Source organism: Convolutriloba macropyga, chromosome 2 (assembly GCF_964194025.1).
Source record: "Convolutriloba macropyga chromosome 2, txConMacr16.3, whole genome shotgun sequence".
Lineage (NCBI taxonomy): Eukaryota > Metazoa > Xenacoelomorpha > Acoela > Convolutidae > Convolutriloba > Convolutriloba macropyga.
In genome coordinates this window covers 64,692,143-64,705,556 of record NC_134469.1, presented here as the reverse complement: position 1 = coordinate 64,705,556, position 13,414 = coordinate 64,692,143, and the positions used below count along the sequence as shown (strand labels likewise).

Below are 13,414 nucleotides of genomic sequence, written 5' to 3'. Positions count from 1 at the left end.
AACCAAAGTACACCAAAAACAATTGCCAGCTTTGTTATAGTCTAGCCATAGTCTGCTTATATTAAAAAATTGTAACCAAAAATTCTTGATAAACCAAAAATTCTGCGGTTTCTACAGTAGTTTTCGGGGTCAAAATGTTTTGTTATGAATGAAAGCTTTCGTACGTTTTCATAACCCGCGATTAACATTTTCTACACAGACGACTGTATTGTTAGAAGAATGACTTCAACGAGTCTCTATTTGTCATCATTTGACTGATCTCGGAGCTTGAGGAAATGGAAAACCTAAAAAATTGTGATAATAATACAACAATCGCTAAAAGGGTGGCTGATTTGAAGAGGAAGCGATATAACAAGTTATCTAACGGAAGAACAAAACTAGACTTAGAAACTAGGTACGGTTTCAAAAATATCCGACCACAAAAAACGAAAAACCACTATAATTCAGTCAAATTGCCGCATACAAACACAGGCAAGAAAGCTAGCTTTTGTTCAAACACACTTTTTCTCATTTAAGTTTAAAATTGAAGCGAAAAATTCGAAACCTCAAAACTCGCTTGGCTTCCTGTATCGGCGTGACCAAAATTCACTACTGCAATTCGACATCATATCATCAAAATATGCGAACAGTTAAAGAAACATAGCAGGAAGAATTCCGCAAGCTACTCGAAGCGTCGCATCTTCTAGCAGAACAGCCTAGTTGATAAGTTTAAGAACAGTATAAAAAATAAGGTACATTTTAGCACAGTAGCAATAGTCACGTGAAAAGTTTGAAATGAAAACAAGACAAACGACTATCATAATTGCCTCAAATTGTGACCGAGAACAATTAAACAACGTTAAAACATAACCGACTATCGTGGGCGAATTGCTCTCTAGCAGAACATCCTAATTGCAGCTAAAACCATTTTGTCTGAAAATATTATTCTTTGCCACAACAGACTTGATAATTTTTGATTAACACGTGCTTATCTGTCAATATTGACAGCATTAAAGCCAGAAAAATTGTTCGAATATGAAAACGTACGAAAGTTTACATGCATAACAAAACATTTTGACCACGAAAACTCACTGCAGAAACCGCAGAATTTTTAGTTTATCAAAAATTCTGGTAATCTTGTTAGAATGTAGAGGTTAGAAGTACAAAAAAGGCATCTTCATATCGTTGACAACATCAATATTAGTAGCAGAATGGTCTCAACGAGTCCGTATTCGTTATTATTTAGCTTTGCTGGAGCTTGAGGAAATCAATAAAAAGGTGGCTAATTTAGCACTTAAATATGAAGCGAGAAAACAATCTTCTGTATCAATGTCGTCGATCAAATTAGGAAAATGGTGACATTCTTGATCAAAATGGGAAAATGTTGACAAACCAGCATGATAACGACGTTGCCTATCGACTAACGTCGGGCGAATATCTCTCAAACGACCGGCAAGCGGTTGGCTTCGTCAGTAGCTAAAAAGGGTTTGGTGAGGCTAGTTTTAGCTTTATTGAAGTTGCGTGAGGTTAGGGTAATAGATAACATACCATTTAACAGCAGCTGAAGTGCAGCAACAAAACAAGAGTTAAGGAGAGAAAGAGAGAAATAGAATGTGCGAGATAAAACGTGAAAGAGAAAGAGAAGGACAGAAACTCCAACCAACAGAGAGAGAGAGAGAGAGAGAGAGAGAGAGCGAGACAGAGAGAGGGAGAGAGAGAGAGCTAGCAATATTTTCCATGATGAGATTAGCCTCTGCAACTTCTAGTTTTCTAGCCTGTTAGTAATTAAATCATATAGAAAAAACTGAAAGTGCATAATTCAAAAGTTTCCATATTTCGCAGTGAAAATGTCCAATACCATTTTTTTCTCTTAGGTTCTGTCATTTAACTCATCTGAAAACTTAAAGAATTTCGTGGGCCAATAATGATCGTTTAACTCGGGCCAATAATGATCGTAAAAAGGAAAAAAACATTTAAAAACTTAAATTGCAGATATTAAACTTTGCTAAAATTCACGATATTAATATCATCAGAACCATTTCAATGTCTCATGAGAGGCTGAATTTCGTTCGAGGCGATATTTTCTTTCCATTTCCTGTTTGGTTGTGATAGTTTCAAATCAAGTCCCACAAATCCTTCTGAGGTGTGGCCATGACCACTTTTGCAGTTCAATATACCTCATAATAAATTATTTCACTAAGCCATTATAATTATTGGGTTAAAAAATCGTTTTTGATAAGTTTAAGAACAATATAAAAAATAAGGTACATTTTGGCGCAGTAGCAATATAAAGGGTCACGTGAAAAGTTTGAAATGAAAACAAAAAGACAAACGACTATGATAATTGCCTCAAATTGTGACAGAGAACAATTAAACAACGTTAAAACATAACCGACTAACGTGGGCGAATTGCTCTCATACGACCGTTTGGCTTCATCAGTAGCTAGCCACGGTTTAGTGATGCAAGCTTTAACTTAATTGAAGGCGCGTCAGGTGAGGGTAATATATCACGCCACAACAGCAGCTGAAGTGCGGCATCAACAGAAGAGTTAAGGAAAGGGATGGAGTGTGCGAGATAAAACGTGTACGGAAAAAAGAAGCAAAGAAATCCCAACCAACAGAGAGAGATAGACAGATAGATAGAGAGATAGCTAGTGATATTTTCCATGATGAGATTTGAGTCTGCAACTTCTAGTTTTCTAGAGTTTTGCCTTGTTACTAGAGTTTTCTTGTTAGTATTTAAATCTTATAGAAAAAACTGGAAGTGCAAAACTCAAAAAGGTCTCATATTTCGCAGTGAAAAAAATGTTCAAAACCATTTTTTGTTTCTGGAGCTCTGCAATGATTGTTAAATTGATTAAAATTTTAAAAACAATTGCAAATTTTAAGCAAATCATGTAAAAATTTGTGATATTACTATTTTCAGAACCATTTCATTGTCTCAAGAGACTATCCAATGTCCCTATTTCAAGCCTTAAACAATTTCATTGGCTCATAAAGACACAAACTTGAAACATAATAATTTTCCGAAGTTTTATCAAAAAACTCGAGTCATTAAAAAATTGATCAACATTTCATTAACCCCAGAAACTATGCAGCAGTTTATTAGGAAACCTCGGAGGAGGTCCCTGGGCACCTGGTGCCGGACAAAATTTTAAAAAACTGAAATATTCTATTATCAGTCCCTAGAGGAGGTTCCGTGGCTCTTCTCGAGGCCGGAGAAACCTCAAAACTTACAAAAATTTCCAAAAACCTTGAAAAAACTCATTCAAAAACTAAAAATGACCTTGTAACCTTGCACTACTGCCTTCCCGGTAGCTTCATCACGCTAAGCACTTAAAGGACCAATAAACAAGGCTCAGTAGTTTAGCAAAAATCCCTCATTGCAGTCAGTTTTTAGTTCATTTGCGTGAAAAATTTTCAGACTCAGTCGAAAAATGACTTTCCTCTCTTTCAAAGACTTCTGCTTAGCTTAATGCTAAGCGGAAGTCATTTTGAAAGAGAGGAAAGTCCTTTTTGCGACTGAGTCTAAAAATTTATTCACGCGAATGAACTAAAAACTGACTCCAATCAGAATAATGAATGACATCGCACACACAACTAAGTTGAAATTGCAGGAAATGGAAAAAACAGCTTTGAAGTGTGACGTCATTTGGCTGTAAAAAAATTGTGACGAATTAAAAAAAAATAGCACGACAAGTCCTGACCTATAATTCAAAGAATTTTCACTGATTAAACAAAACGGACAAAGGATTGGAAAAAATATGTAGAAAAAAAACCGTGGGGGGAGGGGAAGTCGGACTCTGGAGTCAATTCGATAAAACTGACCTAGCATCATGACGTGAGGTTTTCTAGCGAGTCAAACTTTTAAGACTAAGAACAGCCCTTCACAACATGAAAGTGCCTAAAAACAGTTTCTGCGAATCGCATAATTCGAGACTAGTGAGCTGAAGGGATCTAAGTGCACTTAATTCCAGCTGGGCGCTACCTGTTTATCCCGTTTTTGAGGACGAAATGTCAAAAGCGTCACAAAAAATCTGTCAAGCGAAAAATCGCATTAAAAAATACCAACAGGGCCAACATAACTGCTACAAACTTCGTTTGAGAGCAATTAATAATGGCCATCTAAAATTGGGCTTTAACGGTTTATCCCGTTTCTAATTTTGATTTCGTTGTTTGTTCTGTTCATTTTAGTTTGCTTTGCTGAGCAACTGCTGTTTAAAAAAAACTTGCGATCATACAAAAATAGAGAAGTCAAGCGTGAAAAAGTCACTTGAAGGCGAAATATTTTCCAGTACAAAACCGCCAAAACGCGCAATTGCGATCATACAAAAATGGAGAAGTCAGGCGTAAAAAAGTCACTTGAAGGCGAAGTATTTTCTAGTACAAAACCGCCAAAACGCGCAAAAATTTTACAAAAAACACATTTACAATGATTGCTTCAAATTTCCGTCGAGAGGATATTTTTTTTTCATTTCCTGTTCGTTTGTGATAGTTTCAAATCAATTCCCACAAATCCTTCTGAGGTGTGACCATGACCACTTTTGCAGTTCAATATACCTCATAATAAATTATTTCACTAAGCCATTATAATTATTGGGCTAAATAATCGTTTTGATAAGTTTAAGAACAGTATAAAAAATAAGGTACATTTTAGCACAGTAGCAATAGTCACGTGAAAAGTTTGAAATGAAAACAAGACAAACGACTATCATAATTGCCTCAAATTGTGACCGAGAACAATTAAACAACGATAAAACATAACCGACTAACGTGGGCGAATTGCTCTCTAGCAGAACATCCAAATTGCAGCTAAAACCATTTTGTCTGAAAATATTATTCTTTGCCACATCAGACTTGATAATTTTTGATTAACACGTGCTTATCTGTCAATACAGCTTTTGACAGCATTAAAGCCAGAAAAATTGTTCGAATATGAAAACGTACGAAAGTTTACATTCATAGCAAAACATTTTGACCACGAAAACTCACTGCAGAAACCGCAGAATTTTTAGTTTATCAAAAATTCTGGTAATCTTGTTAGAATGTAGAGGTTAGAAGTACAAAAAAGGCATCTTCATATCGTTGACAACATCAATATTAGTAGCAGAATGGTCTCAACGAGTCCCTAATCGTTATTATTTAGCTTTGCTGGAGCTTGAGGAAATGGTTGACAGGAAAATTGTGATAAAACAACCTCAAATCAATAAAAAGGTGGCTAATTTAGCACTTAAATATGAAGCGAGAAAACAATCTTCTGTATCAATGTCGTCGATCAAATTAGGAAAATGGTGACATTCTTGATCAAAATGGGAAAATGTTGACAAACCAGCATGATAACGACGTTGCCTATCGACTAACGTCGGGCGAATATCTCTCAAACGACCGGCAAGCGGTTGGCTTCGTCAGTAGCTAACAAGGGTTTGGTGAGGCTAGTTTTAGCTTTATTGAAGTTGCGTGAGGTTAGGGTAATAGATAACATACCATTTAACAGCAGCTGAAGTGCAGCAACAAAACAAGAGTTAAGGAGAGAATGAGAGAAAAAGAATGTGCGAGATAAAACGTGAAAGAGAAGGAAAGCAACCCAAACCAACAGAGGAGAGAGAGAGAGACAGAGAGAGGAAGGAAGAGAGAGCTAGCAATATTTTCCATGATGATATTCGCCTCTGCAATTTCTAGTTTTTTAGCCTGTTAGTAATTAAATCATTTAGAAAAAACTGAAAGTGCATAATTCAAAAGCTTCCACATTTCGCAGTGAAAATTCCATTTTTTCTCTTAGGTTCTGTCATTTAACCCATCTGAAAACTTAAAGAATTTCGTGGGCCAATAATGATCGTTTAACTCGGGCCAATAATGATCGTAAAAAGGAAAAAAACATTTAAAAACTTAAATTGCAGATATTCAACTTTAAGCAAATCATGTAAAAATTTGTGATATTACTATTTTCAGAACCATTTCATTGTCTCAAGAGACTATCCAATGTCCCTATTTCAAGCCTTAAACAATTTCATTGGCTCATAAAGACACAAACTTGAAACATAATAATTTTCCGAAGTTTTATCAAAAAACTCGAGTCATTAAAAAATTGATCAACATTTCATTAACCCCAGAAACTATGCAGCAGTTTATTAGGAAACCTCGGAGGAGGTCCCTGGGCACCTGGTGCCGGACAAAATTTTAAAAAACTGAAATATTCTATTATCAGTCCCTAGAGGAGGTTCCGTGGCTCTTCTCGAGGCCGGAGAAACCTCAAAACTTACAAAAATTTCCAAAAACCTTGAAAAAACTCATTCAAAAACTAAAAATGACCTTGTAACCTTGCACTACTGCCTTCCCGGTAGCTTCATCACGCTAAGCACTTAAAGGACCAAAAAACAAGGCTCAGTAGTTTAGCAAAAATCCCTCATTGCAGTCAGTTTTTAGTTCATTTGCGTGAAAAATTTTCAGACTCAGTCGAAAAATGACTTTCCTCTCTTTCAAAGACTTCTGCTTAGCTTAATGCTAAGCGGAAGTCATTTTGAAAGAGAGGAAAGTCCTTTTTGCGACTGAGTCTAAAAATTTATTCACGCGAATGAACTAAAAACTGACTCCAATCAGAATAATGAATGACATCGCACACACAACTAAGTTGAAATTGCAGGAAATGGAAAAAACAGCTTTGAAGTGTGACGTCATTTGGCTGTAAAAAAATTGTGACGAATTAAAAAAAATAGCACGACAAGTCCTGACCTATAATTCAAAGAATTTTCACTGATTAAACAAAACGGACAAAGGATTGGAAAAAATATGTAGAAAAAAAACCGTGGGGGGAGGGGAAGTCGGACTCTGGAGTCAATTCGATAAAACTGACCTAGCATCATGACGTGAGGTTTTCTAGCGAGTCAAACTTTTAAGACTAAGAACAGCCCTTCACAACATGAAAGTGCCTAAAAACAGTTTCTGCGAATCGCATAATTCGAGACTAGTGAGCTGAAGGGATCTAAGTGCACTTAATTCCAGCTGGGCGCTACCTGTTTATCCCGTTTTTGAGGACGAAATGTCAAAAGCGTCACAAAAAATCTGTCAAGCGAAAAATCGCATTAAAAAATACCAACAGGGCCAACATAACTGCTACAAACTTCGTTTGAGAGCAATTAATAATGGCCATCTAAAATTGGGCTTTAACGGTTTATCCCGTTTCTAATTTTGATTTCGTTGTTTGTTCTGTTCATTTTAGTTTGCTTTGCTGAGCAACTGCTGTTTAAAAAAAACTTGCGATCATACAAAAATACAGAAGTCAAGCGTGAAAAAGTCACTTGAAGGCGAAATATTTTCCAGTACAAAACCGCCAAAACGCGCAATTGCGATCATACAAAAATGGAGAAGTCAGGCGTAAAAAAGTCACTTGAAGGCGAAGTATTTTCTAGTACAAAACCGCCAAAACGCGCAAAAATTTTACAAAAAACACATTTACAATGATTGCTTCAAATTTCCGTCGAGAGGATATTTTTTTTTCATTTCCTGTTCGTTTGTGATAGTTTCAAATCAATTCCCACAAATCCTTCTGAGGTGTGACCATGACCACTTTTGCAGTTCAATATACCTCATAATAAATTATTTCACTAAGCCATTATAATTATTGGGCTAAATAATCGTTTTGATAAGTTTAAGAACAGTATAAAAAATAAGGTACATTTTAGCACAGTAGCAATAGTCACGTGAAAAGTTTGAAATGAAAACAAGACAAACGACTATCATAATTGCCTCAAATTGTGACCGAGAACAATTAAACAACGATAAAACATAACCGACTAACGTGGGCGAATTGCTCTCTAGCAGAACATCCAAATTGCAGCTAAAACCATTTTGTCTGAAAATATTATTCTTTGCCACATCAGACTTGATAATTTTTGATTAACACGTGCTTATCTGTCAATACAGCTTTTGACAGCATTAAAGCCAGAAAAATTGTTCGAATATGAAAACGTACGAAAGTTTACATTCATAGCAAAACATTTTGACCACGAAAACTCACTGCAGAAACCGCAGAATTTTTAGTTTATCAAAAATTCTGGTAATCTTGTTAGAATGTAGAGGTTAGAAGTACAAAAAAGGCATCTTCATATCTTTGACAACATCAATATTAGTAGCAGAATGGTCTCAACGAGTCCCTAATCGTTATTATTTAGCTTTGCTGGAGCTTGAGGAAATGGTTGACAGGAAAATTGTGATAAAACAACCTCAAATCAATAAAAAGGTGGCTAATTTAGCACTTAAATATGAAGCGAGAAAACAATCTTCTGTATCAATGTCGTCGATCAAATTAGGAAAATGGTGACATTCTTGATCAAAATGGGAAAATGTTGACAAACCAGCATGATAACGACGTTGCCTATCGACTAACGTCGGGCGAATATCTCTCAAACGACCGGCAAGCGGTTGGCTTCGTCAGTAGCTAACAAGGGTTTGGTGAGGCTAGTTTTAGCTTTATTGAAGTTGCGTGAGGTTAGGGTAATAGATAACATACCATTTAACAGCAGCTGAAGTGCAGCAACAAAACAAGAGTTAAGGAGAGAATGAGAGAAAAAGAATGTGCGAGATAAAACGTGAAAGAGAAGGAAAGCAACCCAAACCAACAGAGGAGAGAGAGAGAGAGAGACAGAGAGAGGAAGGAAGAGAGAGCTAGCAATATTTTCCATGATGATATTCGCCTCTGCAATTTCTAGTTTTTTAGCCTGTTAGTAATTAAACCATTTAGAAAAAACTGAAAGTGCATAATTCAAAAGCTTCCACATTTCGCAGTGAAAATTCCATTTTTTCTCTTAGGTTCTGTCATTTAACCCATCTGAAGACTTAAAGAATTTCGTGGGCCAGTAATGATAGTATAACTCAGAAAAGGACAAAAACTTTAAAAACCATTTAAAAAATTGCAGATTTTAAGCTTTGCTAAAATTCGCGATATTAATATCATCAGAACCATTTCATTGTCTCAAGAGACTATCCGGTATCCCTATTTAAAGCTTGAATATTTTCACTGGCTCATAAAGATCCATACACTTGGAACAAAAAATTTTCAAAAATTTGAAAATATTTAAAATTATATCATAAAAATGCTAAAACTCGAGTCATTAAAATATTGATGACCATTCCATGAACTCTAGAAACTATTTAACAGCTTATTATTACAACTCGGAGGAGGTCCCTGAGCCCCTAGTGCTGAAAAAATAAAAAAAAATCGAAATTATTAAAAAAAAACTTAAAAAAATGCTTACTATAGCTTACTGCCTTGCCTGGTTTTGAGTGGTAATGGATTGGCTTTCAACATCTTAACATCACGAATTATAGCATTTTTAGACAAAACTTGCAATTTTCTTCAAATTTTTTTGACATTGTAACTATTCAAGTTTTTCCTGACGCAGGGGCCGAAGAACCTTCTTAATGTTTTGATAATAAGTTACTGAAAAATTTTTATTTGCCATGGAATAGTTTTCAACTTCTTAATATCACAAATTTCAGCAACTTTTTGATAAAACTTGCAATTTTTTAAGTTTTTTTGCTAATTTTTCTCATTTTTATGTTTCGCCAGCCTGAGGAACCAAGGAACCTCCTGTGGGGTTTGAAAATAGGTTATTACATAGTTTCTAGATGAAATGGATTGTTTTTCAAGATTTTAATATGATGAATTTAAACAAATTATCTTAAAAAAACTTAAAAAATTGAAAATACTTTTTAAATAATTTGTTTAAATTCATCATATTAAAATCTTGAAAAACAATCCATTTCATCTAGAAACTATGTAATAACCTATTTTCAAACCCCACAGGAGGTTCCTTGGTTCCTCAGGCTGGCGAAACATAAAAATGAGAAAAATAAGCAAAACAACTGCAAAAACTTGCAAAAAATTGAAAGTTTTATCAAAAAGTTGCTGAAATTTGTGATATTAAGAAGTTGAAAACTATTCCATGGCAAATAAAAATTTTTCAGTAACTTATTATCAAAACATTAAGAAGGTTCTTCGGCCACTGCGTCAGGAAAAACTTGAATAGTTACAATGTCAAAAAAATTTGAAGAAAATTGCAAGTTTTGTCTAAAAATGCTATAATTCGTGATGTTAAGATGTTGAAAGCCAATCCATTACCACTCAAAACCAGGCAGTAAGCTATAGTCAAACAGTAGAGGAGGTTTCCTTGACAGCTAGGGCTGAAAAGACTCAAAATAGAAACTTTCGAAAAGCTAGAAAAATAAATCTTCAAAAACTCCTAAAAATGACCTATCAACCTTAAACTACGGCCTTCCCGGTAGCTTCATCACGCTACGCACTTGGAGGACTACTAAACGCGGCTAAGGGCCTCTAAATAAACTTAATGCCCGCTGGGCACTACCTGTTTATCCTGTTTTTAAGGACGAAAAGTCAACTGGGTCAGACAAAAATCGGTCAAGCGGAAAATCGAAAAATGACAAACGGGACTAATATAATTGCGTACAAACTTCGTTTTAGTGCAATTAAACACTTCAAAAATTATCAAAAACGCGACAAAAACAAACTGCTTGAAGTCGGACAGATCAGTTTCGGACGATAGGCTAGGGGTTTGTAGCTAGTTCAAATATCCCAAAATTACCCTTCAGAATATGATTGTCTGCCTGAATTGTTTCCCGACAAGCACCAACAGAGGCAAAGCACCAAAAAAGGCAAAGGCTGAATAATAGCTGCTCAGCAATCTTACCAAGCAGTTGATCCCGTTTGTTTTGACAAAAAGTCGAATCACTCCAAAAAGCGAAAAAACACCGTGAAATAACGTTTAAACCAAAATTGTGTAAAGACACACTTCTCCCATAATTACTATAAACTTTGTTGTAGAGCAAATTATAGTTGGTTAAGACTTCGAAATGCACACGTAGTTCTCCGAAAATTGTGAAAAAATTGCATCTAGATACTCACCAACAACTCGTATATTCCGCTCAGCACTAATAGTCTTTCCGAACAATCGTTAGGTTAAGTTAAAATATGGAGTCCAGCATTAGTTATATTCATAACAAAAATATCGGAAAGTTGCCCCATTAGGTTTACGTTGGTCACATCTAAGTCACGAAAAATTTCGGGACGTTTGAAAAAGCAGATTTCTCAAATAAAAGTAGTTTCCATTAACTATAACTAAGAATAAAATTAGTATTGTTGCGTGAGTTAGTTTTTCCGTATACCCATAAAAATGTTCTCCTTGTGAGAAAATAACTCGTTTAGTTTAGTTTAACTCGTTGTTAGTTGGCTTTGTTTCCCTTCCACTGATTGATATTACTTGGTCAACAAGTGCAAAACATGGGCATGTAGGACGACAAAGATAGAACATGGTACCTTGCGGCGGCTCTCTTCAACTTTGTTCTGCAACCTTTGGAGACAACTGCAGCTCATTACCTTTTTAGTTGAACAACTGAAAAGACTGATACTTTCAAACTAACCACATTGAGTTTGTGAATGAGAGAGGTGTCGAGGATAAACTGATTGTTGCCAGAAGTAGCTGGTAGCTGATCACTCCAGGAGGTCTGCCCGGGACTCAAATTCACAGTCATTTTCTTGTTGCTGTATTTGACCATAATTTTTAATTTCTTGGTCTCTAATACGTCATTACCCATCGTTAATTTGAGCTGAGTTATCCTGAAGGGAGTTTGTGAGAAGCCCACTTTGAGTAGCTGCTCCTTAGACATGGTTCCGATTCCAGAGGGCAAGTCACCTCTGAACATTGCGCCGTTTATATTGAAGCTTTCATTGAATACTTGTGTCCACATTTCCCTCGTGAGAGCGTCTGCTTGCATCAGCTTAGATCCTTCGTGACGTTCGTTGACTGAGTCATCGTGATTCAGCATCTTTCCAATGATTCTCTCAGTATCCTCCTTGTACTTGTAGGGGTGCGCTTGATGCGCATGCCAAACTACATCGAAGTCATAACAAGGAACAAGGAACGTGTTTTTATTGTGGCTTTTCAAGAAGCAGTATTTCTTGTACCTTTCAATTGCCTTTTCCAAGAAAACCTTGTCCAGGTAATGGGGCAGACTGCATTGGTAGAAAAAGGTTCGTTGCCTGGACGAGGCTGTGGCGATATCGTACGTAATCTTAGAAACGTACGAATCAGGGGGCTTGGCTGTCTTGCCATTACTACCTACTTTTTTCACATCAATTTCAAATGGCTCTTGTGGATACGCTTGTTCCCATGCCTTCTTTGCACTGCTCATAGCTTTGGGGTAATCCTTCAGAGGTGTCAATTCGTGATCAACCACGCCACCAACGATCTGTTTGCAATCTTTCTCGTAATAAAGAGGCGCCAGCATGTGAACGTGCCAGGCCCATTGGATGTCCAGAGGTGCAACCCACTTTGCGGAGCCACTTGAACCATACTTTGCAGCTAATGGGAGCCACAGCGTCTCGTATCTGTATATGGCATAATTTATCAGCGGAGCGTCGTATAAATCGGGGCTTTTATTCACCAATCGGAGGAAGTCGATGCTATTCCGGGAAGCATCAAGTAAGTTGACTGAGAATCTAATAGCTTTCTCGCTGAATTTGGCAGTTATAAATTTAGTACTTTCGCTGTAGGCTGGCGGGGGGCTCTCAGATGGCTTGTCTCCATTAATACCTTCTGCCATTTAACCTGAAAACGGAGGATCGATCATACATGTAAAAGATTGAGACTCTCGGTAAAATTCTATCAAAAGCAAGCAATTCAATATTTCGCCAACTCAGCCAACGGAGCGACGGTGAACCGTTTAAACAGTGAGATTTAAATGTTTAACAATTTGAAGTAAGATTTAACAATCTATTTCAGTCAGAGAAGTTTAAGTTTATTACAGTAGGCACTTGGTAAAACGAAGACATTTACTTTCGAAAGAAGAGCATAAAACGAGTGAAGGGGCGGAAGCAGCTGGCTCACAGGCGACAAAACAGCCGCACCATTAATATTTCAGCCTACATTATTGCATTACCTCGCTTGCTCTCTCTCACAGTGCACGCAAACTGTGAATAAATGTTTGAAAGCATAACACAACGTGGAGCAATTATAGGCTTCAAAATAAACACGGCTGCATAATTCATAAACAACAGAGATAGATCCATTCTACACAGTTCTACACTGATCAGCAGTCATAGCTGTATTCCTACCGACAACAACCAACAACCAGGTGGAACAAATGAGAGTATACAAACACAAAAACACATGCCAATGCAATGTGCAATCAAAGAAGCTTTCATTTCTCAAGTGCAATGGCAAGTGTCGCTACATGCACACAATTCCAAGAAACGTCACACATGACGTTATCAGCTGAAGTTTTTAAAATAGATTTGTTCATGTAAACACCAAAAAAATTTTATCCGCTGACTTGAGATGAACTCCATATGATTGAGTCTTTTTTCCAAAAGTTGGTATGGTCAACTATTATATATGATGTTTGACATATGATCAATAGTACA

The 13,414-nt window shown here is 36.4% G+C and overlaps 1 protein-coding gene across 1 annotated transcript in view; it reads right to left on the bottom strand.

Moving 5' to 3' along the window:
* LOC142334969 (uncharacterized) overlaps positions 1-13,165 on the bottom strand; it is a 67,218-nt gene extending 54,053 nt beyond the window's left edge. Inside the window, exon 1 of the mRNA XM_075383297.1 lies at positions 11,369-13,165. Coding sequence (XP_075239412.1) covers positions 11,369-12,594 — 1,226 coding nt within the window. The 5' untranslated portion in view covers positions 12,595-13,165. The remainder of the gene's footprint in view (positions 1-11,368) is intronic.
* Between the last annotated feature and the right edge of the window lie 249 nt (positions 13,166-13,414).